At 42.1% G+C, this 27,271-nt stretch overlaps 1 protein-coding gene across 1 annotated transcript; it reads left to right on the top strand.

Moving 5' to 3' along the window:
* The first annotated feature begins 560 nt into the window (after positions 1-560).
* Positions 561-27,271, top strand: pdia5.S (protein disulfide isomerase family A member 5 S homeolog). Its single transcript, XM_018238663.2, has 17 exons — positions 561-715; positions 6,501-6,627; positions 7,244-7,331; positions 7,563-7,646; positions 8,923-8,968; positions 9,294-9,386; positions 9,641-9,701; positions 12,823-12,890; positions 14,175-14,266; positions 15,092-15,163; positions 16,392-16,528; positions 17,358-17,425; positions 18,901-19,064; positions 19,318-19,448; positions 23,308-23,378; positions 24,534-24,668; positions 25,028-27,271. The coding sequence occupies exons 1-17, from the start codon at positions 614-616 to the stop codon at positions 25,106-25,108; spliced, it is 1,620 nt and encodes a 539-aa protein (XP_018094152.1). The 5' UTR covers positions 561-613; the 3' UTR covers positions 25,109-27,271.

Here is a 27,271-nt window from a genome sequence, read left to right as displayed (position 1 = left end):
TGGCAGAATGGGGTTGGCGCCAGGCCCTGACTGGCAATCTGTGGGTTCTGGCAAATGCCAGAGGGGCTGCTGTATGGTTCCATAGAAAGTTACCATTTAGTGGGCTGGTCAGGGGCTGTTTGGTCCTCTGCCTACTTGGAATGGCAGGGCCTATTTTGACTCCCAGTTCAGGCCTGGTTGGCACCTTGAATTTCCAGAGGGCAATGCCCTAACAGGCAGGTCGGCGTTAGAATTCATAACCTGAAAGTCACAGAACAAATCGTGTACACTGAAAAGAGGGATAAAAATGAAGAGCAGTTGCAAATGACTTTAGGTTACCACTGTCTGTATCACACACTCACACTCAGTTAACTGAATCCTGTTTAATAGCAGTAGCCTGGGAGAATAAAGACGAATCAGCTGGGCACATGGATGGTCTTGTCTATAGCAGGTAAGTAGTTTCATAGGAGAAGCTCTTTATAGAAAGATGCGCGGGGGCTGGTACTTCTCATAGCAATGTGCTATTATGGGATGGGGTTTCTCATGCTGTTACCAGAGAAGCAGGTTTTATTCAGTTTAGTGTTAGAAGTTCCGGCGCGAGCTAAGAAGACTACATTTCCCAGCAAGCCGCACGATGGGTCCCAGTGCGCAGGCGCAGACAGACGTGGCAGCCGAAGAGATGGTTCCTGCCGGGCGCTTCTGGGGAAGGAAGATGCTGCTTTCGCTGTTGCTGCTGGTGAGTATATAGGGGCCCAGGGACGAGGGTATCCCAAACTTCCTGCAACTTGTATAGCCAGGACGTGTCATAATACCTTTGCCACCTCTGTTTACTTACCCTTTCCAACTTACATTCTGCTACCCGGTGCCCCTTGAGCTGCCCCAGGTTCCCTCTCCATCTCCTTATACACAGTATTGGGCTCCACCCTATAAAGTAAGCTATCTACCCTAAGCTATCCACCCCTTACTATACTAGTTTTGCCCCCCATACCTTCAACCCAACTGAGCAGGACATACAGACTATCCCAATTTAAACTGATTAGCAGGGGTGTATGTCTCTACTCCTTCTGGAGCATTGGCCAAAAATCAATGTATATTCCAAAAAACTCTTATTCCATTAAACCAAAGTCATTCACAGTTGTCTAATCCCAGGCAGGCCCCCATTTAATGTAATTTAATGTAATCAAGCAAAAAAAAACAGCGGGATAGACTTCCTGCTAGTTGAAAAAGGAGCCCAGATTATATAAAAATTAGAAGCTCCAAGAATGGGCTGAGCCTATGAGTAAATTCTTATCCTTTGCATGAAACTCGTTAGGTTTCAATATGTCCTAATAAAGATTTTCTACTTTTTATATCATCTGGGCTCCTTTTTCAACAGTAAGTCATCTGTCATCTTTTTCAAGTCTATCCCACTTATATTTGCTCTGAAATGTACCCCTGCCCAGTCCAACAACGTGTCCCTGCTGCAAACAACGTAACCTCTTAACCAAACGTACCCACTCCTGTCAGACTGTACCTGGGGCCCCATGTTTCTGCCCCATAGACTTATTGGGGTGCCATGTGTCTCCTTTCAGGGCTCAGAAGCTTCTCTTATTGTTATAAATTGTGGCCCCAACATTTTGCATGATTCTGTTAGTGCCCCTTGTGCTATAGTTATACCCGCCCCCTGTTGGGTAACTGTGGCCGTCACTGATTTTTACCCACTGAGTGTGGCCCTTTGTGTTATGCTTGATCTGTACACACAGTCATCACCTCCTTTTAGCATTACTCCCTATCAAGGGAAGGCTGAAATCAATTGGCAGCTCTCTTCTTCAACACACCTTGTGCCAGTCATGGCTCTTTGGCTGTGGGCACAGGGGTTCATTTCATTGGTTGGTTTCCATGCTGGTTCTGTGGCTGGAAAGATTTTCAGTCCACCAGAATCAAGGGGAAAGTTGAATGTTTCCATTCCTGTTTGATCAGTTGGATAGGTGAGTTGGTTCTTTGTTGGTCGGTGCATTCATAGGTTGGCCATGTGTACCTGTGAGTGCAGAGTTGCAGTAACTGTCATTTTGCTTTTTGAGTGCTAGTGATAGTACCCCTAGCAACCAAAAACTGTGTGCATTTGGGATTGGGGGGCTTGGGGTCTATCATATTTTAATTAATAATTTCTGGTTTCTTTTGTTTCCTATATAAACCTGACACTCAGACTGCTGCTTGGTTGCTAGCGTTTGTGCACCCAGCAACCATACAGTTGCCGTTTGCAGCTTCCCGTTGAATGGCTGTTGCTCTTTAGACTGTGTATATCCTTATTGGCTTACAATGCACTTGGGTTTATGTGTAGAAATAAGTCAAATCAACTGGACTTGCTGTGTTTTTTTCCTTGTAGACGTTTCACCATTCATCCTACTGGCTTTCTCCAGTTGATTTGACTTATTTCTACAGATATACCATGACCTGGATGAATGAGCATCTTCACAAACACATGGGTTTAGTGTTACACTTAATGCCCCAAAATTGATCTTTAAACCGCTCTGCCCAAAGAGCTTGCGGCTGCTAGAGATGAGTTTTGAGCCAGTGGTGTCGCCTGTAGGAAGGAAATCCTGTTTCCTGTCCAGTGTTACCAGGCAACTGTGTGTATGAAGTCTAATCTCTATTGCCCACCCCTCGATATTAATAACCAACCAATCTCCAGCCCCCCCCCCCACTGATCACAGCATAAGGAAATTATATGATATGGCCAACCTGTTGTTAGACTGCAACTCCCAGAAACTTCTGAAATCCTTTGTCTGCTTTAATCGATTATATTTATTGGATAAGTTTGGTCTGATGCTGCATAGCAGGGCTGTCCAACTGGCAGCTCGTGGCCCCCCACATGAAAGTCCGCCTGCTGTGATTCCTTTCTTTGTGTAAAATTTAAAAGGTATCAAAACTGAGATTAACTGGCCCCTGCATTATTTACTCCTCAATTTCAGACATCAAGCTCCTGCATTGTTCGCACCTGTAACACCTCTAAAACCCTGTACTGTTCACACATCAGACCCACATTGTTCACCTGTTCACACATTAAACTGCTGGAGGGGCTCGAGCATTGTGTCACTGTATGTAGCACAGTATGAACTGTCTATCTTAGAGTCCTGATAGGTTTCCCCGTCTCTTGCTATATTCTGTCTTCCCTATGCTCCCTGTGTGTGCCATACTCTGCCTTCCCTATGCTCCCTGTGTGTGCCATATTCTGTCTGCCCTATGCCCTCTGTGTGTGCGCCATACTCTGCCTGCCCTATGCTCCCTGTGTGTGCCATATCTGCCCTATGCTCCCTATGTTTCCCATATCTGCCCTATGCTTCCTGTGTATGCCATACTCTGCCTGCCTTATGCTACCTGTGTGTGCTATACTCTGCCTTCCCTATGCTCCCTGTGTGTGCCATATCTGCCCTATGCTCCCTGTGTGCCATACTCTGCTTGCCATACTCTACTCTGTGGAAATCGAGCCTGGTAGGGTTTGTTCCAGGGACGTAACTACTAGGGGTGTAGGAGGAGCGATCACGCCTGGTCCCAGACCTCCCTTGGGGCCCACCGGATGCTCGCGCTGATGAGAAAGCGCACAGAAAACTGCTTCTGGAGGTGGGTGGGGGGGCACCAACCAATTGTTTTGTTTTTTTGGTGCGTTACCACCATTAATGGGGACATGGTCTTAAAAAGTTCTTGAGATAACATGGATGTGGTTTAAAGGAAAATTCAACCCTGTAATAAAAAAAACCCTTTTTTATTACAGTGTTGAATCCTCCTTTAAATGGGGGCATAGCCAACACTGGCTTCCATTATTGCCCCTCCATGACGTAGGCCTGTAAAAAAATCCTTGGTGCCACAGAAGTTGGATAGCACTGCTCGATAGTGATGAGATGGGGATATAATCACATTAAAGGGATATGGCCATTAGAGGCTCAGACTACTTTTAGGCCTATGACATTCTGTCAGATCTGCAGTGTTGCAAAACTACACCCATGGGGAGGGGGTTAATCAGAGGCAGAGCAACAAGAACTTGCCCCCTCCCCCCAACACTTTATCCATCCCTGTTCATTCTCTGGGAGGTTTATTGCCATAAATCTGGGTTAGGCCCAGTAATGCACTGGGATATTACCCAGCTCCTCTGCTGCCCCCTCCCTTGTCAGCCTGCTGCCTGCAGCTTCTCTCTAGAAATATCAGCAGCCATAAATCTTACTGTGCTTTCCAGTGATTTCTCTTAACACTTTAATTGCTGGTCTGTGGAAATACAAGTTTGAGTGCCAATTTAAACCCCAGAGGTGGCCATTGGCTAAAAAGTGTCTCCTGCTAAAAATACAACAGACACCTGGAGAGTGATAGGTGGAAAGTCAGGACTTGTGACGTAAATTACACAGATGTAAGCCTTTACCCTGGTTATTCGGTAAGGCATTCTGGGAGTTGTAGTCCTGCAAAAGGCGGAGCTCAGCCTAGTGTAAATAGGGGATGTTGGTAAATGAGGCTGTCAAGGACCCCCCCCCCTCATTTTTTCAGCTGGCATGGATAGTGTGGGTTCTAGTGTGACAAACTGACCAGTTGCATTAGTGGTTACAGTGGCTGAATGTGTAGGGGGAACAGAGCTACTGTACACAGTAAATGAAACTGTGGCTACACACATGTTGGGAAAGTCTTTGTGGCTTTATTTCATTGGTCACCGTGTAAACAGCGTCAGGGTTGGTGGAATTAGCCAATGATTTGCATGCACAGTAAGAGCTGATTTCATTTCTCATACATGAAGAAGACACTAACAGTCTGTTCCTATTCAGTCCCTTAGAAATGTCACCCCAACTCCTTGCTCCTCTTATCGTGCTGAGAGCTTTCAATTAACTCCCAGACCCTTTACCTGCAACTCCCAGCACCCTTGAAAGGCAATGACCCACTGCAAATTCTCTTCTGCACCAAAATGCAATTTTATATACTCCTGCTATCCCTGCCTTTTATTGGAAGTATCCTGCCCTCATGTCATTGGTCTCAACATTAGCCCTATGTCTCTAGTTCTCTTTAAAGGGGTAGTACTCCTTCATTTACATATTATGCGGTTTGTTGCAGATTGCAGATGGGACTAAGCAGTTGATCCTTATATAATTGCAACTGAACGCTGTATCTTGTTGGCCCTGACTAATCAGACCTTTGAAACAATGTAGAAGCATTCAGCTGGCCTCCAGTTGGACTCAGAGCTATAAAGAAGGAGGATCATAGGGGTGCAGGTTGCTGCTACTTTGTTTTAGTCATAGACCATTCATAATTAATGGACATTAGGATGTCTCTTAAATTTACTTTTTCTTTCATTATGCAGGATTTTTTTATTTGACTTTGCATTTCCTTTAACCTTTCCACTGTGACTAACTCTATGCAAACGGGTGGGAGAGCAAATATTGCTTTGGGGGTTTAACTTGAAACAGGATGTGTGACGCTTACCGCTCGGAGCTGAACAAACTGGTGCATCAGGATTAGGCCAGAGTTCCTGGGTAACATGTGGCCCCTGGGGTTGAACTGTAATATTAATGGAAACTATTTCCCAAAATCATTAAGCCATGCAGCGGTTCCCCTTAGGGTGAAAATTCATGCTCCTTGTGTGCACAACAAAGCACAGAAACATTTGTGAAATTTTTTCAGACATGTGTGTCAACATTCCTGTGTGGTATAACCCTTAATTTGCTGATTTTGGCTACCTTGTTCCAGGAGTTAAACCCAGTGTGAATGAGGAATGAATGCATATTGGGGGGTTGCTAGTAGTTGTATTTTCTTTAAAATAAACTGTGTGGATGGAGTTCCCCTTTAACAATGGCATATAAGATCCCACTATTCAGTTGTTCTTTTTTCCTACTCAGTGGGGCCCAAGTTATTGTCTTTGTTTAGACATTCAGAGTTTCCATGCAAGCGTCAGATTCTCCGCATGGAGCGACAGTCTTGTAATTTCCAATAAATAGTTTTTTTTTAATCCTAAATGTGTTACTCAGATTGGATTTTCCCTCAGTGTGTGCCATGTAGGTACAGCTGCAGTACCTGTAGGCTGGGATACTCTGGATGTAGCTATATGGAGTACAGCTTTTCATGACACAGGAATTAGTCTCACTGTGGGCTTTACTGTAAGCACCAGATGCAGTTTTAATGGAGCACCCACTGGACCAATCTAGCCAATCAGCAGCTGACTTTATTCCCACTGCACCCCTAGAGGGAAGCGGATCACTGATTGCTCATCCCCTGAGTTTTCTCTTTTCCTCCCTAATCAGCTCAGTGTTGCATTGTGATTTTGTTTCTTTCAGGCAAAGACAATGATTTAAAATAAAGGGGACGTTTACCCTAAAATTAATCTTTAGTCTTTGCACACATAAGTAATGCAAGTAATGGCTAACCTCCCTGACTTTTTTCTAGGAAGAGTGATAGAATGTATGGTGTTGCAGATAGGAGGGTGATGGTATGGCAATAGGGTGACAGTACATGAAGGAATACTACACTACCAGTATCCATCACCTGAACGTCTTTTCATTCCTCCCTTTCAGATCATCTGCCCGTCCAGCTTTTTATCCATCAAGGTTTCTCCTCTTATTGAAAGAATCAGTGACCATAAAGACTTCAAGAAGCTTTTGCGTACAAGGAACAATGTTTTGGTTTTATACTCAAAGTCAGGTGAGTGGGGAAACAGGGTCTGGCGTTTTAGTGGAGGGAACTGTCCCCTTCCTCTGTTTAATTGTGATGGATTTGAGGGTCGTCAGTTTCTAATTATACTTCAAGTATTTTCTGAATGTGTTAATATTCTAGGAACAGCAGAAGAGCTTGCAGCTCCTAACACATCACCTTTACAGAGATTTGGGGGACATGAATAGGTTTTGGGGTGTTGGCAATGAGTAATTACTCCTAGCAAGGGAATAAATAGGCTTAGGATGAGAAGACATGGGGCTTGCTGTATGTGAGGCACAGGTGCTGGTGTTTTCCCCCGAAATTCATTATTTTCTGTTCTGAAACATAAACAGACTGAAAGTGAGAATTGGTAGTTTCTTTTCCAACTTTATATTTCAGTACTACCAGGTGTGACTCAAGTTGGTGCATCAGCAGCCTGAGTGTGTCAGCAATCATTAGTGCAACATGGTAGGGAAGAGTGAATTTGAAGAGTGACTCAAAAAGTGTCTAGAACTGTATTTATAAAGAGCTGGTGATTATGGGAGATTGATAGCTGGGCCACAGAGGGCTGAGGTGGGACACAGAGCATCATCTAATGGGATTTCAATCTGATTTACATTTGTAGCCTCAGTGGCAGAACAGCAGCTCAAACTCCTGTCCAACATTGCTCAGGATGTTAAAGGAAGGGCAACTTTATCATGGATCGACTGTGGGTAAGTGACCATGCAAACCCAGTGATAATACCAGCAATATTATTCAAGGGCTCCCCTACTACAGATAATGGGGGGGGGGGGCGGGGTGAGCTTCATTCTAAGAAATGTATTTCCTAATTTTATAGCTGTGCAGTGTAGTGTCTCTGTCCTCTGTATTGCTCTGGTTGCTTTGCTTACATCGGTCTGTTTGGTGTGCCTGTGTCTCTGTAATCCTGTGTGATCTCCTTATAGTGATGGAGAAAGCAGAAAGCTGTGCAAGAAGGTGAAGGTGGATCCCAGCAAGAAGCCCAACGGGCTGGAGCTGCTTCATTACAAGTGAGTGACTGACCCCATGACTATTAGCGATCTCAAAAAGCACACACTTTGACAGCAGATTTACCTCTTCCCAGGTGTCTAGCTGCGGAATAGCACCCACTTGCCCCATTGTTAGACTAGCCCTAGTGCAGTCCGGCTAATGCTTTGTTATCTCTAGAGTCATAAACTGGTATATTTATATCCCTACAAAGTTTATTCTAAGATGAAATTTCTCTTTAAATATGTTTCTGTTATACAGTGGTGTTTGAAAGTTTGTGAACCCTTTAAAATCTTCTATATTTTATATGATTGTGACCTAAAACATCATCTGATTTTTTGAAGAAAACCTAGTTGAACTAACGAAACAAAAATTATTATATTTGGTCATGATCCTATAACATTTGTGCATGTGGCAAAAGTAAGTGACTACTTAGGATTATCATATAATTTTAAGGTGAAAGCACCTCTTTTTCTTAATCAGTTGTGAGTGGGAGACCCTGTTTTATTTAATGAACTGGGACCCAGCAAGGATTGGCACAAAATCCAACATGGGAAACTCCTGTGACAACTTGAAGGCCTGAACCATTACTACTGTAGAGATGCTGAACCTTTAGGCTGGTTCAGTACATAAAATATGGCAGTTCTAGCCAATTCAACTTTAAAGAAGAATAAAGTGAATGTTCTGTAATGGCCGAGATAAAGTCCTGAACTTAATCTGAAATGTTGTGGAAAGACAGAGAACGAGCAGTTTATGTGAGGAATCCCACCAATATTCAGGAGCTGAAGCTGTTCTGTATGGAGGAATGGGCTAAATGTTATCCAAGTCGATGTGTAGGACTGATCAATAGTTACTGCAAGCTTTTAGTTAGTTATTGTTGCAGAAGGCGATCTCACTAAATACTGAGCAAAAGTGAGTAAGTAGCGGTTCACTTCATTTTGCCACACGCAGAAATGTTATTGGATAATAACCAAATATAATGTTTTTTCTTTCATTTTTTTAACTAGGTTTTCTTCATCTTCTTTTAGAACTTGTTTAAGATGCAGATGATGTTTTACGTCACATTCATAACAATATAGAAAATTTTAAAGGACAAACTTTCAAGCGCTGCTGTAATTATCAATAGTCAGATGGAGCCAACTTGTCCCATGTCAGATCCGTGCCCAGTCAGGGTTGGGCTGTCAAATTTCCCACTTTTGTGGCAGTGTACACAGGGACGGCCCATTCAGCCCTCCCCTTATCTTCAATTGCAATCTAATTGACAATCCGTATATATTCTCATTTGATCTCTGTTTGTAGGGATGGAACCTTCCATACAGAATATAACAGGCCAAACACATATAAGGTAATTATCAGGTTCATGCAAACTAACTGAGGGCACATATACAGGTGGGTACCCTGCAAGATGGAGGGTGGGTGGATCGGAGCTTATTCAAGTTCTGATGTTGTGGAGGGTTGGGTTGGGACTCATCTTGTTATTATGGCATATGATCCATTGGAACAATGCTTCTTAAATTTGTGTCCCAGTTGTTGCTGGACTGCAACTCCCAGCATATTCAAACATAATCAGTTTTAGAAACAGAGCTGTAGTTCAGCTTCACTTATATAATGTCAATAACTGGCCACTCCTCCTAATTTCAATCTCACTTTCTTTTTGTGCCACAATTTAGTCACTCGTGGCTTTCTTGAGAGATCCAGAAGGGGCCCCATTGTGGGAAGAGAATCCTGAAGCAAAAGATGTTGTACATATTGATAATGAGAAGGTAAGTCATTTGTGTATTAAACTTTATCTGAATTAGACTAGACTTGCAGAACATTATCTGGATGGAATGGTAGTGAGCGTCCTCCAGAGATATCCAACCCAGATTGATGCTGCTCTTTCTGAACTGCCATTTCCAGCAACCCCTAAGAGCCCTTGAAACCTTAGATCTTTGTTCGGTTAGATTTCTATCCCACCCAGTTACATTAATCTCTATGTATAATCTATTTATTATTCTAAGATGATTTGTTATTACAGGAATTACGGAAGCTTCTGAAGAAGGAAGATCGCCCACTGCTAATGATGTTTTACGCGCCATGTGAGTTCCTTCACTTTTGTTTGGTCATTCATGTGGGATGTGCAGGATATTGGGGTTAGGATTTTATGTACTTAGAGGAATTCTGTCATTCAGTTGGGGTCTGTGGGACATCGCTGTTATGAGTCGTTGAGCGTTCAGAGGTGCAACGATATTGGGGGAGCTGAAAGCCATAGAATGAGTTAGAAACCCCAAACAGGGAACAGCTGTAAGTTTAAGGGCATCTTGTACTGTACTAAAGACCTGATGCAGTTGTTGAGTGTGATGCTATGCCAGGTAAGGCTATGGTCCTGAATATGACGTCTCTATCTATATTTAGCTACTAAGCACAAAAGCTATGGGCAGAGAGCACTGCTGGCTTTAGATATAGCTAAAGTGGTTGATACAGTTGAACGTCAGCCCCATCTATTTCAATTTTTACTCATCAAAGTCCTCCATAATAACCAATGGTACCAAACAATTCTCATTTAAACGGGGCACAAGGCAGGAGTGTCCCATATCCCTGCTTTTATTTGCGCTTACCATAGAGCCATTTGCCCAAGCAACTCTCTGGGTTAGTGGGATGGTGTTTAAAGGGGAGGGGTCAGGGAGAAACGCATACAATTGTATGCAGATGACACCCTAATATATTTGGGTGACCAAGGTCCTCCCCCACAATGCTTGGTAGACAGGACTACTAGATTTTACTAGATGACGACTACTAGACTCAACTCTCAGGACTGGTAACAAGTTCAGCCAAATCAGTGATTTTAATTGTAGACACTCCACCTATTTGCTGAACGCCTGAATCTTTCATTTCCAGTTGTAGATCGATATACTTACCTGGAAGCGGTGGTCTAATTGCCTATATCCACATTTTATAACTTAACACACAATGTGCTGTTGTGCTGCACTGGTATAACTGGGGTGTTTGCTTTAGATACTCTACTATAGTTTATATAAACAAGCTGCTGTGTAGCCAAGAGGGCAGCCATTTAATCCTGAAAAAAATTGAAATTTCACAGGATACACAACATATAACAACTAAACTCTGTAGTCTTATCTGTTCTCAACTGTGTACCCTGTGCTTGAATGGCTGTCCCATGGCTACACAGCAGCTTGTTTATATAAACTATAGTAGAGTTTCTGAAGAAAACAAGCCAGGTTTACCAATTAAAACACTTTAATTTTTGGTGTTACTGTTCCTGTTACTGTTAAATGTTCTTCCACTCTCAGCAGCTGTTGTTGCCAAGATGAAAACTTGGGAGGTTATATTGCTAAGTTTGATGGCCAGAATACAGCTAGTAAGGATGACTTCTTCCTAAATAGACATACTGTATGTTCTTTTACAATCTTTCCTGTTAATAAAGAAAGCATTCTTCACTAAATTAGATACAACCTTTAGACAGTTGATCTGGGCCAGTTCCTGTCCCCATTTGAGTTTAATATCCTTGACTAGAGGTTAAGTTCAGGGAGGGGTTGCTTTCCTCAATATAGTCTTATGGTATCTTGCTATTCCATCACCTGGCTTCTTGGGTGGAAGAAGAGAGAAACCAAATATTATATCAACTACATAAAATTATCATAGGTGGTAACAACACCCCTCTCAAACGGTTATTTATAAGAAACCTCAAGCATTTGTGTATGATTCGTTTATAATACACAAAAGGCATGAATATCTTGTAAATTATATCCTTATAAACAGTGACTAGTGATGTCATCAGTTATTAACGGTGAGTAGTGATGTAATTTTTGTCACATGACTCACTAAAACTTGTGTATTATAATAAAAAAAGTACCCCTTGTTGGAAAATATGAGGATATTAGAAGTAACCTCGGAGTTCCATGACCTGTATAAAAGCACTCCGCCTTCGGCCTTATGCTTTTATATGGTTATGGGACCCTCGGTGACTTATAATATCCTTATATTTTACACTAGGGGGTACTTCATTCACTATATATTCCTTATGCGATTAGTCTGGTAAAAAAAACTGTACAGGTTTTGCAATATACTGGCATACCCCATCAAACTTGTGGAAAAACTTTTGCTTCCCCAGTGTAGCCCGACAAGGTCATAATCCTATGTTAAACGGTGCGGCTATGTATGGCCAGGGGCCTCTTTTGATAGACTTTACTCAATACAAACATTTCACTTACCTGCACATCAATGGTTATAATATTCTCAGATCAAAAGGAGCCCAACTAAACAGAATAGCAAACAAGCTATTCAAGTTGCCTAATACTCTCTAATTGATTGACAGTGTGAAAAATAAAAAATGAAAGTGATGAAAATATAATCTACTGGTAAAACTGGTGTGTTTGCTTCAGTAACTTTACTACAAATTATATAAACAAGCTGCAATATAGTTATGGGAGTAGCCATTCAAAGCTAAAAAAAAAGGATAAAAGGACACATGGCATATAATAGATAAGCTTTGTAGTATACAATGGGATTCAGAAGGAATCCGTTATCTACTGTGTATCCGGTGCTTGAAAGACTGCCCCCATGGTTATACATCATCTTGATTATATAAGCAATACTAGAGTTTCTGAAGCAAACACAGCAGTTTTACCAGCACAGGGCAACAGGACATTATATTTTTATTACTTTAGGACATTTTAATTTTTTGGTGTTACTGTATCCCTCTGTCATTAACTGTAATCATTGTTGGTGAACTTCTTTTGTTCCTTCTTTCTTCGTATGTGACAATTGTCCTTGGTGATACTGTTAGGGTGGTGGCACATGGGGAGATTAGTCGCCCTCAGTAGCGAAGATTTGCCACCACCCTTATAAGCAATTGTCATACAATGTATGCATTAAACTGACTTTAATAAAACTGCCTAAATTAACAACAAAGACCTGATACAGACAGCCCCGTTCGGCTCCCAGAGCTGTGGCTGTAAAAAGAGCTTCATTATATTAATACCCCATTTATCATGCCATCCACTGCCCCCAAGTGTTCCATGTGGAAGCATTATACTGGTTGCAGACAATTTATTGATGTTTTACTTAACAAACCTGACGTGCTGTTTGTTTATTCTTGTAATTTTTTTTCTCTTGGGTCACTGCTCATTGTCTCTCTTTTTTTTCTCCTCCACTCCATGCTATTGCCCTTCCTTCACCCCTCCCCATTTCTCCTCGCAGGGTGTGGTGTTTGCAAGCGACTGATGCCATCGTACCAGCAGGCTGCCACCAATCTGAAGGGCTCTTATGTGAGTTATTTAAGGAGATGAGAAATGTTATCTGTTTTATACAGCAGGAATGTGAATGCCGTTGGAAACCGTTCAAATGGGTCTCTCTGATGCTATAAATTTCCTTTTATGGAAGCTTTTATGTTGCTTTCTACAGATGTGGGTAGGAAGGATATCAAAACCAGAGATCTAAAAGGATCACTAATAAGGTGTGGGGCATGTACAGATCCAGCTGTATAACCATATACTAATTAAAGGACAAATGAACCTGTACGTAGATGCACTACAACTCCCATCATTCTTATCTAAGTGAAGTTTAGCTTTACATTTGCCCTTTATTCTTGTCTGTAGTACTGTAGTCTAAGACAATATGACAGGACTCTATTAGCAGTCTGACCTTTTCCATAAAGCAGTTTCTGTGTGTCGCCCACTAAGGAAGTAATTTGCCCCAGAGTTATTTCAGGGGGAACAGGAGACCAGTAACAGCAAAGAATAACACTTGTTTCAATACAGTAATATGTGTTTGTGCACAAACACCCACCCACTCGGTCTAATTATAATAGCAGAACAGACACGTTTCATAACAGAATATAAATAATATTTTTATGATTGTGTTAAGAAGGAAGTCCCTGTTTTGTCACAATACAAATGGCCTAGAAAATCACTAGCATATCACCATATCAAAAATCACCAGCATATACGCGGCTCACTCCGTGCCACAGGTTGGATCACACGCCCACCTGACACATACATTCAATGCAGAAAAAAATGGTTAATGTTGGTTCCATCCACTTTTGTGATTGTATTTAAAAGGTAAATAAGAACTGTGTTTTTCAGTATACATTCTGGTGCTCCATTAACCATTTTTTCTGAATCTAAATGGGCCTATCTGCTCTCTATAATATGCAAGGTAGTTCATTTCAAGCATTTATTAGTGCAAAGTATTCACCGCAAACAGCATCAAAAGCATTATTTCAGATTGATGCATTTCGAGCAATTCGTCTTTTCATCACAGGACATCAAATAAGTTTATAACATACTAAACAATAACCACGTAACAAATTGTAACCTTTGCCTTCATTTAACTGTTCAGCCTTTAAAACATTTAAAGTGATTTTACCAAGATTGTGCTCTTGGCGCAGCTTTTTATTGGTGTATAAGCAGAATTAAAGGTGATTACAGATCTTCTGACAGTTAGTAAACTCTGAACCTGTCTGATGGAGGGGCAAAGAAAGGCCCTAAAAGCCCATTATCCCCAGGGGGTCTCCGCACTTAATATAGCTACTTGCTGATATTTTTTGACAGGTGCTTGCAGGGATGAATATTCACCCCCCGGAGTTCGACCGGCTGAAGGAAGAGTACAATGTGAAGGGTTACCCAACCGTACTTTATTTCGAGTAAGTCTCAGCAATTCTGGGGAACCCCAAAATACAGGCATTTCTGTCACTGTGATAGTTTCACCACATCATCTCTAAATGATTTGATAGTTGAGGCATTTCAGCTCATGTTATTATTTTTTTTTTTTTTTTATGAAAAAAGTGTATGAGCCTGTAGTCATTACCATTCTTGGAATAAACTGGACTAGACTTTCTCATTAAAACATAATAACACTTTATATCTGTGCCTGGAAACAACGTTGAACATTAAACTTATTAATGCAGAAGAAATGTAATTTGGTTACGTTTGAAAAAACTTTTTCCTAACCTTGGTCCCCCACTGTTTCTGGATTACAGCTCACAGCAATGTGATGCATAAGCCCATGAATAAAATGATAGGGAAATGAGGGTAATACAAATGGGGATCTGTAGCAAAAAGCTGAACTTCACTTTTGTTGAGGACAGCATCTTTCATTTCAGTTTGTAGTGGCTCCACAGGGACACAGAGCAGTTATACATCTGACCCACTAACAATGATATATCCTGGTGGAGCAGCCATACAGACACTGTCTCCATGACTGAGCTTTTCAAGTCCAATCCCAGGGATATAGGGGCTGACAGGCTGGCACTGTGATTCTGCACTTTTCTAATGTCAGAGTTTATAGCGCTACATTGTGACACTTCACTTGTTACTCCATAAATGTTAGGGGGAAGACATCCATTTTGGGGGAAAAATATATATTCAAAATTCCCCATGATTGTGTTCTTCCCCCAGATACTGCACTGCTGTGTTGCTATTTTTCCGTTTGTCAGAAATACAATAACATTTTTGTTTTATTCTATCAGGAAAGGGAAGTATATGTTTAACTTTGAGAAGTACGGAGCATCTGCTAATGACATCGCCGATTGGCTGAAAAAGTGAGTCCCGGGCAACTGCTGTGTTTTTGTATACATACACTATGCCATATTTAGGCTCTTTTCTGACAGCAGCTTACCTTATAGTACATACTACCCAAAATGTACAACCCCTTCCTCTGACACCTTTTATGCTTTACTATACTCACTATATTGCAGTTACTGTTGAGCTGGCAGCCTTCTGTTGGGTATGGACCTTTGCGACATATGATTGGTTCAGACAAACACTGGGGAGATACCACCAGACTGAGATGCTTGGGCACTTATTACATTGGTACTCAGGGCTGGGTTAATTCCCGCATATTACAGTGCAATGATTAGGATTACAGCAGTGCCCTGGTGATGTGCCACAGGGAGTTAATACCTTCTTGGAGCTCCCTAGACTCCATGCCCTCTACAGCAGACTGCTCTGCTCAGGGGAGGGTGAAAATGATCCCACTGTTTTCTGTACACAACACCCCTTTAATCCCCCATCTGGCTAGAGGGGTGGATAAGTCTCTGCTAATCCCTTGCCTAAAACAAATTGTATTTTATACGCTCATACAAAGTGCTTTTTATTCTTCTAAACAGCTCCAATGCTGAAGAGTCGTGTCTCATGGTTTAGGTTATTGTGCACTTGGAAAAATCTTCTACCATGTGTCTGGTGTATAGTATTGCCTCTAAACCAGCGCCTGCTACCCCCACCCCATATCATTTATTTTGAAGCCCAGCATTAGGTAACAATACACTGTACTAGTGCTTCAGCCTTCCGAAACCCAATCTTTGCAGTCTCACTTAGAAATGAGTATAAGAGCCCAAGCGCTCCTTGATCTGGCCAGTTCTTTTCATTGGTCACTGGAGTGTCTGCTCAGGGAGAGGTTCATACTTAGGTTTTCTCTGCACATGAGGAATTGCTAGCATTTCCCATAGCTGCCTCTCACCCCTAGTGATGCCACAGACTGACAAAGGGAGTCTGAGTGTTTCCTGTGTATTTAGAGTCTGTATTCCAGCCAGCTCTATCATATGTGCCTGTACACCTTGTCTCCCAAAAAGCCAATTGACCCACCCCCTTACTGTACTATTGCAGGTATTTTGCTTTCTCATAACCGGTAGGTACTCAAAGTATTGCAGTTAAATGTATAGTTATCCTTTAACATATAAATAAATTTACCAGTGGATAATAATGCCATTGTTCTCATATACAGAGACTAAGGATAGGATACTAAGCTTTATCATTGTTCTCTAATTTCAGTCCTCAACCCCCAATCCCAGAGGCCCCTGAGGTGGCATGGGCGGAGCAGGACAACGCAGTTTACCACCTGACAGATGCAGATTTCGACCAGTTTGTGACAGAACACCCCTCTGTGCTTGTCATGTTCTATGCTCCATGTGAGTGCTCTGTGTTGGGTTGGTTGTTGGCACACAGTCGTGTTACAGATTTATGGATACCTATAATAATCCTGGTTTTATCTGCACCAATGTAACTACCTCTGTATGTACCTGATGAACAGTATTTGTCACCACTACTATTAACTACAGTATCTTCTCTTCTGACCCTTCTTCATAGGTCAGCTAATGGACTGGCCTCAATTATATGGTGTCAGTAGTCAGAAATTCCAGCGCAGTGAATAGCAAGAGACAGACAATGCTGCTTTCAACAGAAATGACCAAACACAAGTTTATAGATAATCAATTGCAGTACCAGGACTCACCATTATCAGCCAAAGGCCAGTGTTTCTTTTAGGGCTGCAGTAGAAGTGCACAGCCAGTGCTGCAGATAAGAGACATTTTACATGAATTCACTATTGCATAAAGCATCTCTTGTTCTAATCAGAAGGGGGGCCCAATAAGATCTATGGTTTCTCTGACATATGGCTACCCCCCCCTCCCCACCAGACTGATTGGAAGGAGCTTTAGGGAGAGATCTCTCTGTAAGGGGAAGTGACAGGTTCAGGTAATTGCCACAGAGAGCATGGTGTGACCTACAGGCACCTGTCACTTGCACTCAGACATGTCTCTAGCAATTATGCTTGCTCTTTATGCTTACTGAACAGATAACTTCTATGTGCCCTCATGTTGGGCCACTGACAACTAAGGGTAACTAAGCCACCTACTGCTCTTGTACTGGAAATGGTAATGAACCAATTAATATCCTTGCTGTCCCATCTTCGTGGCACCCCCATCTATATTCTCACTCTTTTTATCTTTCTTTTCACAGGGTGCGGCCACTGTAAGAATATGAAACCCGACTATGAGAAGGCCGCAGAGAAACTGCACGCTGAAAGTGTAAGAACACGAATTTCATTACCCTAGAACTCCTGTGTCCCTAACACACCCTCTAGGGTGCTTTCTGCCGTTAACTCTAGCCATTAATTCATTAGTTGGTGGTAGGGTTGACACCTTTTCTGGGAAAAAATACCGGCCTTCCTATATATTTATCTTTTTTTCCTAATAACATTGGGAACAGCCCTCATTTTTACCTGCCAGGCCGGTAAAATACCGGCCAGGTGGCAACCCTAGTTGGTGGGAGTAGAACACTTTTGTTACCGGAACGGGGGGGGGGGGGACAGGGAGCCTGTAACTGAAGCAGTGGTGGGACTAGAAGTTATGGGTGGAGCAGGTAGTCTAATTCAAGCAGTGGGTGGGGCTATAGCCATCTGATGGCAGCTTACAGGGGCAGGGAGCCTGTAACTTGAGCAGTGAGTGGGTCTCAGACACTGATGGAGCTTTTACGTCTAGCTGCTTAACCTTGGGAAATAGAGCAGACTTGGAACAGAACATACAGAGAATCAAAGCTCTGTATTTAGGTGGGATTCTATTAATTACATTGGGTGAGACTCCCGCCTGGCCAAGGGAAAGACAGATGGGTACATATGCAAACAGGACTTTTGTATCAGAGAGCTGCACTTTGTTTAATGAACATGTCTGATGGAGCTGCAGGGAGTTGAGTGCCTGCTATGACTGTCCTGCTTATCACTTCCACTGGGAACAGCTCTCGCTGCCATTGGTTACCAACATAACTAGTTACAATTCAGCATTACGAGGGATTAGACATTTATTAAATAATCTGAGGCTTAGAATAATAATATTCCATGGGGGGCTGGGCTAATGAAACAGAGAATGACACCCCCCTCTTGAGGATCCTTAAGGAGTTCTGACAGAGTGCAAACTGATTGGCAATTCATGGGCGCTGCCAACTCCGGGCTGCTGGGAGTATTACAGGAATAGCCTGAGTGCCTTGTATATTGTAGCAAGAAGTGTTTACCATTAGGGTTAATTAAACTTGTCATATTTAGTCAAAACAGATAAATATCCATGTTTATTGGAAAAATAATGGAACATTTTATCTGCTTCTTTATTCTCTTTCCAACTCAGCACTTGCTGATATATCTGCACCCATAAATCATGTCAACCATGCAGTTTTTTAACAGGAACGCGCCTGTTTCGTTAAACCTTTTACTCCCTGTGTAAAACTTTAGGGGCCTATTGATATGGTTGTTTGTGGTTACTGGGAATCCCAGAAGGCAGCTGTGAGATTTCAAAATATCTGAAATTGGCCAACAGAATTCACAGTTCGCTATCAGGGAGGCATATGTAGGAGGCCCCACTGCACTTGGGGGACCAGAAATATGAAACTCTTAGTTCCCCACCTCCCTGTAGTGCTCCCCAGTACTGCCTCCCAGCATGGAACAAGTATAACTGCAAAATGCAGCATTGATTATAAGCGGTACAATGATCTGGCACTCTCTTCTCTCTCTTAGGGGGTTGGTGTATTGGCGGCAGTAGATGCTACAGTGCACAGAGCCGTTTCAGAGAGATTCCATGTCACTGGATTTCCCACAGTGAAGTATTTTGAGAACGGTGAGGAAAAATATACGGTACCTCACCTGAGAACGGAGCAAAAAATTGTGGAGTGGATGCACAAGTACGTGGTACCAACTCTCAGCTTGTTACAGCAGGACACATTTGGTACCAACTCTCAGCTTGTTACAGTAGGACACACTTTTACTTGCTCAAGATAGCTTGTCTCTCTGTCTCTTACTATGCTAGTTCTAACTACATGTACCACTGAAGCTTTGTCTTGGTAGTCTCTGATTCCCATAGTGCATGGCATGGTCTGCTGCGGTTCATTTTCTGTATTATGTGAAATTGAATATGTTTGTTTGTTCTCTCCACAGCCCAGAGGCACCACCCCCACCAGAGCCTTCCTGGGATGAAAAACCTTCCAGCGTTCTCCACCTTGTGGGGGAAGAGTTCCGTGAAGCCCTGAAGAAGAAGAAGCATTCACTGGTCATGTTCTATGCTCCTTGTGAGTACTCCCTTTCTGGATGTCTTTCTCCACTTATCCCTCAGGAAAGGTCTCTGTACCTAATCCTCAGAAACATTCTCCTTACCTAAGTCCTCTGGACTCTTCTAAACCTGGTTCTTAGCAACTCTGTCTTTCACTCAGTTCTTAGGAACTTTAAGCTTCAGCTAGTACTCATTCATCTTCATGCCCACTTGACCGGAATGCCCTCTCAAGGGACATATTAAAGTAGCCAAAAAGCCTACTTACAGTCAATATCTATTTAGTCCTCAGAGGAAGTACCTAAATATTTCTCACTTATTTTGTATTGTACATCAATAATTTCCCTGAACCCTACAATGCTTAGAATGATTCTTGGAGCCGAGCAGTCCTATTGGCACTAAAACCCCAATCACTCCGTTCTTTAGGCACTAAATTGTCCAGTGGCCTATAGGTTACATAATACTGCCGAGGCACTTAGAGATGGCATGCTGCCTGCCTAATTAGTCCATAATTCACATGATTTAACACCATTATGTAACAGAGTCAGGCCCATATGCCTGCAAGACAGTAAAGGGTGAGTCAAAAGATCTTTTATCCTATATTTATATAGCACCACCATATTCTGCAGCGTCCATAGATTATCCATCATTTCCATTAGCTCTGCTCCAATGGAGCATACAATTTAAGGTCCACGTCACATTCCCATCAGACCCTGCCCCAGTGAGCTTTCAATCTAATGTCCACATCACATTCCCATATGTCTCTGCCCCAATGGAGCTCCGTGTTCTTTTATAAAGCGACTTCATGCTTCTATTGAATGAAGACCCTTGCGATTTACTGTTGTGTATAACTATATAAAGGCCCCTATCTGTGGTTCTGGCTGTTCCTAATTACAGAGCAAAGTACAGAGAAACACTTTCCTCTTAACTGGTCAAGTATTTGCAGATGTTCCGGCTATGTGGGTATCATTGCTGCTGGGGGTTTAGAGCTGTTATTTGCTGACACAGAGAAACTGAATATTCTATTGTAAAGGAGCCAGCCACTTGGCCCCCACATGCTTCTCTGTGTGCTCCCCAATAAGAACCCTGAGACATTCTGTTCATAATTTTAAGGCCAAGATCCTGTCTTTTCTCATTCTCTTTGTTTTTTCCTAGCTCCTGTCATTTCTGCTGCCAGCCTTGCTCACAAATTCAACACCCCCATGCTTGCCCCCTCTCTGTGCCACATCCAACTTCAGAGCTGCAAATCTTTTGTAAACTTGCTCTTTCTTTCTTCCTTCCTGAGCAACTCCCCTAATTGCTACAATTGCTGCACCATTCAATGCACTCGGTCCCTGCCAATGTGGGTCCAATTAACACTTTCCTTTCCAAGTGAAGGGCAGTGGCTGATAACAAAATATTTATGAGCTTTTTTGAGTTTCTATTCTTTATATGCAAATTGCCATTAGGGGTCCCTGATCCTCAGTATAAAATTCCTGGGCGCATAAATGTGCTCAGAATCAATGATACATGTATTTGCATGGCACGGGTAAAAGGCACCTCCTAAATGGTTAACTTCATGTCGGGGTTAACTGCACTTGGCCGCAGATAACAGAACAAATGGAATATCAAGATCAGAGGCTGCACATCTGCCGCAGGCTGTATGAGAAGCAGATTACCAGCTGCTCCACAAAGCATAAAGAAATCACAAGTACAGGGGCGTCTGGAACAGGCTGCTGAGATTACCCTGCGGCCCCCACCACCTCCCCACGCGTGGTACCGATGTCTAGGCTGCAGTTGGCTTTTATTTAATCATGTTTTTCCAACTCCTAAACTGAATTGCAATGGAATTAACCACAGGAAGGGGGAGGAGCTTCAATACATATATATTGTACCCTTTGAAGGGTGTAGGATGTCATGATTGGCTCAGGGGTTGCTGAAATATGGATTAACGGGTATTTTTATGGTATATTTAAGGGTATGACTTACAATTTTTCACCTATGAGTAATTTCCCAGCAGTGAGCACCAACCATTTGTTTCTTTTGGTGTGTTACCACCATTAATGTGGACATGGTCTTAAAAGTTCAAAACATGGGTGTGGTTTAAAAGGGGGTGTGGTCAACACTGGCTTCCATTATCGGCCCTCCACCATGTAACATAGAAAATTTCTGGCCCTCAGTACCACAGAAGTTGAACATCAATGTCTTACAGTACTGACCAATTGGTTGACAAACTAATAACAAAAGAGTGGCCATGTGTGGGTAGCTTTGTATTGTGGTGTTTATCTGGGCCAACAGCCTGTATGACCAGAACCACAATAAGCGAGAAGGAGCTGTGCCGGGTTATATTTTTATTAGGAATGCGCCAAATCCACTATTTGGGATTCGGCCAAATCCTTTGTGAAAGAGTAGGCCGAATACGGAACTGAATCCGAACCCTAATTTGCATATGCAAATTAGGTATGGGAAAGGAAAAAGTGGGAAAACATTTTTTACTTGTTTTGCGAGGAAAGGTCACATGCTTTCTCTACTCACCCTAGGCACAAGGATTCAGCCGAATCCAAATCCTGCTGAATCCCGAAACTAATCCTGGATTCGGTGCATCCCTATTTTTTATAATGTACCGTATATACTCGAGTATAAGCCGAGTTTTTCAGCCCCCAAAATATGCTGAAAAACTCTACCTCGGCTTATACTCGGGTCAAGCGCAAAAACAGTCGCCGGCGCCCAAGAATAGTCGCCGGCGCCCAAGAATAGTCGCCGGCGCCCAAGAATAGTCGCCGGCGCCCAAGAATAGTCGCCGCGCCCAAGAATAGTCGCCGCGCCTAAGAATAGTCGCTGGCATCCAAGAATAGTCGCCAGCGTCCAAGAATAGTCTCCAAGAATATTCGGCGGCGTCCAAGAATGGTCACCGGCATCCAAAAACGAGACGCCGGCACCTCCAATGGGAGCAGAAACCCTCAATTTTTTGATTGAAACTTACCAGAAGCTGCTGCATTTCTCACCCTCGGCTTATACTTGAGTCAATAAGCTTTCCCAGTTTTTGGAGGTCAAATTAGGTACCTCGGTTTATACTCGAGTATATACGGTATATATGGCTTTTTTACATGTGGCGCAGGCTGCATGGTGACATATTGAAATGCTTTGTTATGCATCATAGACTCACAGAGCGCTAGTCTCATTAATCTTTCCCACTGTCTGCAGTTGACTGGCAAGAGTCCATTTAACCAACCAAAAATAAAGGTTTCACCCTGGACTGGGTAACAAATGGGCATACTAATTGAGTTGTGAGCAGATAACCCTGTAACATGCAGCTTTACCCCTTCCATGTTACTGCTCTCCTCTCCATTTCTCTGCCTGCTCCCTTACATCCTTTTCATTCTTCTCTCTCCTTCATGCTCCCTTTTCTCTTCCCTTCTATATTTTTGATATGTTCTCCATTTGTCTATAGCTCTTAACACTTTGTATGAAAGGAGAAACCCTTTCCACACCTAAAGGGGACCTACTTTTGTTTAAAATAAATGGGCACCCTCTACTTAAGACATAGCAGACAAACTAATTTAAACATTTAGTTATATAATCATGAAATACTCTAGTATAGAATATAATATATAGACATGCAGGGAATGGAATTCCCACCGACAATGCAGCAGGTTCCATAAAATGGCACAGCTTCTTTGTGGGGTAAAGTTTTTCTAAGTCTTCCCCAGATCACCTTTTCCATATGTAGAACAAATTGTATGGTGTCTTGTTAAAAGAAGTATAAGTAGTAGCTGGAGAGCCACATTCTCAGCTTCCCGCCATAATTGTAGAAATCATTGTTGATTGATTGTGCATGATAGAATAGGTGCTTCTTCTGTTGTCCGTTCAAGTTACTGACATTTCTTTTATTGTCTTCACAGGGTGCCCCCACTGTAAGAGTTCGGTCCCAGACTTCACAACAGCTGCTGATACCTTTAAGGATGATAGAAAGGTAGGTGAAATCGTTGATGCTTAAACTGCAGTTTCTTCTGCCTGTTGGCTGAATCCAACACCCACATTATTTGGCCAATAAGACAACCTTACGGTTGATATTATATGAACAGTGACCCAAAAAAATGTGTGTTTTAAAGGACTGAAAATATAACGTATTGTTGAGTCACACTGGTACAACTGGTGTGCTTGCTTCTGAAACTCTACTTTAGTTTATATAAACAAGCTGCTGTGTGTCCATGGGGGCAGCCATTCAAGGCTGTAAAAGGAGAAAAGGCACAGGATACACAGCAGATAACAGATAAGCACTGTAGTATCCAATGGGAGTCTTCAGACCTTACCTGCTATCTACTGTGTATCCTGTGCTTGAATGGCTGACCCCCTGACTACACAGCAGCTTGTTTATATAAACCATAGTAGTGTTTCTAAAGCAAACTCACCGGTTTTAGGGCAGAGACACACGTTCAGATACGGGGAGATTAGTTGCCCGGGGACAAATCTACTCTTCTTCGGGGCAACTAATCTTCCCGAACTGCCTCCCCTGCCTTCCCACCGGCTAGAATGTAACTCTCCAGCAGGATGGCACTCAGAGTGCTTCGTTTTCTGAAGTTGCCTCACAAGGAAACTTTGGGCACCTTCGGAAAATAAAGTCACTTCTGCCTTTATACATTACATTTTTGGCTAACTAACTATATTGAAATTTTTTTTATTTTGCACAGCTTATCTATTTACCCAGTTTTTATTTTTATACTGAACAATTCCTTTAATGCAGTTTTTAGAACTTAGATGCTCTCATGGGAAATTAGCTCCCATTTGCTGGCCAACTCTGTATATCCCATATACAGGATTTCCATTAGAGCCGGATATTTTGTATAAGTAATCTGTAATACATACGGTGAGAACACCCCCCCCCCCACACACACACAAAATTTCAATGATTGTATTTAGAAAGTGTCTTATTTCATCTAGAAGAAGTTTATGCTAAATATTAATTTTTGCAATAGATTCACCTAAATAACATCAACAGTAAAATACATTTTATAAGAGAACGATACAGAATATCTCCTGAATATTGAGTATTGGGCTATGCCCAGCATCTCTGTGACTTCGGCAGTGCAGCCTGTTGACACATATATTCATTTATTTCATTTTGCAGATTGCATATGGCGCTGTAGACTGCACAAAAGAGAAGAACCAGGGGGTGTGTAAGCAGGAGGGGGTGGAAGGATTCCCTACCTTCAACTACTACAACTATGGAAAATTCTCTGAGAAATACAATGGGGAACGAACAGTAAGTCTGTGCTCATCATTGGGGTGGTAGTGTCAAGAATTCCTGGCACCACTGACGTTTGGTTACTATTTGATAGAATGTATGCGTGATAGAGATTCCTTACAGTTACCTTTCAGCTTTGTGCCTTTATATGGTCACATAACCCCTCAGTGACTTCACATTATCCATTATAGTACATGAGTGATACTCAGAGTTCCCTGCATAATAGCCTGCAGCCTTGTGCCTTTATATGATCACATGACCTCTCAGTGACTTCTAATATTACAGTAGGGGGAACACTGTTTACTATATAATTTACAGTATGGGGTACATTACAGCAGTGCGAGTTATATTTTCTTGTGTTCATTTTGTCTCATCAGGAATCAGGATTTGTTGGTTTTATAAAAACACTACGTGAGAGAGACCAGGTTAAACTTGGCAAGAAAAAGGATGAATTGTAACACTGGCCATCATGGCTGCACCCACTGCTTACTGTTAAATGTCTCCCGGCTTCCAGGTCCTGGAGACTGAACTGGTTTCCTGCTAGCAGAACAGGTCTGACTTCCCCTAAGCTCTCGCAGGGAATAGTGTACAAATCAGAGAAATTAAAGAAAAGTTGAAGAGGAACCAAACCACTGTTTTATAGAGTGTTCCCATACTGATTTTGCGGGAAGACAGATTATCCGCAATTCCATGTGTGCAACCTATTCCTGTACTGTAATCCTTATTTTGGTGGCATCTAAAGGTTTCCAGCAAGGGTAAGGAGTGACATTTTTGTTGGAGGTTTATCATCTGGAAGGGACAAATGTTTGTGTATTGAATGTGGGGTGTTTGGGGTTCACTGCCCTTTCACTGATGCCAATATGATATGACAATATGCATAATCCATTCCTTGCCTCTTCTGCTTCCTGAAGGGTCTCCACCAAGCTCCCCCCCCTCCCTGGGAAGGATGGGGCATTTGCAGCCAAAACCTGTATAAATTTATCAAGCTTCTTATTGGCAAAGTAACCCAGTTAAGCTCCTTTCCTCTCATACCACTGAATGTTATGTTTGAATGGGCACTGCTTTGGCCACAGAATGACAACCATCTGATTATAATGCATTATTGGATAGTTATTTTGTCAGCTTGCAAGGCAGCCCATAAACAATGAAAAAAGGGGTACAAATGATTGAAATATTGATCCTTAGATTCAACCACTAAGCCATCGTTTTTTATTTTCTTGCATCCTTAAAAGGGGAACAATCACAAAAATTAATATTTAATATAAGCTTCATCATACTGAAAATTCAAAATAGTAACTTTCTAAATATAATCAATTAAAACTTGTGTACTGCTTCTGAAATAATCTTCCCACTAGCCCTCTTTCAGCATCTGTTTCTCTTCATTCTGTCTTAATGTAGTCGTCGGGTGTAAGATTTTGATTGACAGATCCAATATATCTTTCAGTGGGGACTCCTTTTCCTAACGGATATGTTAAAGCTCACTTAAATAACTCATTCCTCCAGGATTTCTGTACATTTCTAGAGAGTGACCACTAATACAATGGGATGGGAGAAACTTGGCCGACCGGGTTTGCCTAGGGTCCCCAGCCTGCCTGGCCCAGCACTGCCTGCATGAAGAAAGAATGAAGAACAGCAGATGCTGAGAGGGGGAGAGAGAGAGAGGTACCTACATTATTAAAAACAGGTCATAATTTTTAATTCATTCTATTTAGAAATGTTTTTATTCAGTATGATGAAAAGTATATTAAAGGAATTGTTCAGTATAAAAATAAAAACTGGGTAAAATAAAAAATGTTTTCAATATAGTTAGTTAGTCAAAAATGTAACGTAGAAAGACTTGAGTGACTGGATCTCTAACATAATAGCCAGAACACTACTTACAGCTTTTTTGGTTTCCATTGATTGGTTACCAGGCAGTTAACAAGTGACTTGAGGGGGGGGGCAAATGGGCCTGTTGCTTTTGAATCTGAGCTGCATGCTCAATTGCAAACTCACTTACCATTTATGTCCCATGTGGCCCCCCTTCAAGTCACTGACTAACTAAGAGAGCTGAAAAGCAGGACGTGGTACTCTGTTCTGTTAAAAAAGACATCCACTCACTCCAGCCTTTATAGATTATTCTTTTGGCTAACTACCCATATTAGAAACATTTATATTATTTTGCACAGCCTATCTATTTTCCCCGTTTTTATCTTTACACTGAACTGTTCCTTTAAATTTAAATTTTCTCTTTTAAAATAGAAGTAACGCCTTTCTTTAATCATGGAGCTTCTGCCCAGGCCCCTATCCCTCTCCTCAAGCACAACAAACAGGCATCACAGAATGGACCTGCTTCTAAAAAGCATAAGTGGAAAGGCTGATCCACACAGTGGGGTTGGGGGTCATCAGGTCTGGATACCTCAATTCCTGTCCATGGTGGAGGAATGTGTGCCCTTAAAGCAAGGAACGTGCTGACTTAGTGCTTGTGTTGCAGTGATCCCGAAAAAGGAAGTGATCCCAATTACCTTTCTGTTCAATTACAGGGAAGCGGGCGATTCTGGGATTTGTGGTTAGGGAGAAGTGTTTACTTCTCCTTTAAGGTCAATGATCCATGGTGCTTCTTGTCGCCCACAATTTGTTGA

The sequence above is a fragment of the Xenopus laevis genome, chromosome 9_10S, assembly GCF_017654675.1.
Source record: "Xenopus laevis strain J_2021 chromosome 9_10S, Xenopus_laevis_v10.1, whole genome shotgun sequence".
In the NCBI taxonomy this organism is placed as follows: domain Eukaryota; kingdom Metazoa; phylum Chordata; class Amphibia; order Anura; family Pipidae; genus Xenopus; species Xenopus laevis.
This window is presented reverse-complemented; position numbering and strand designations above follow the sequence as displayed.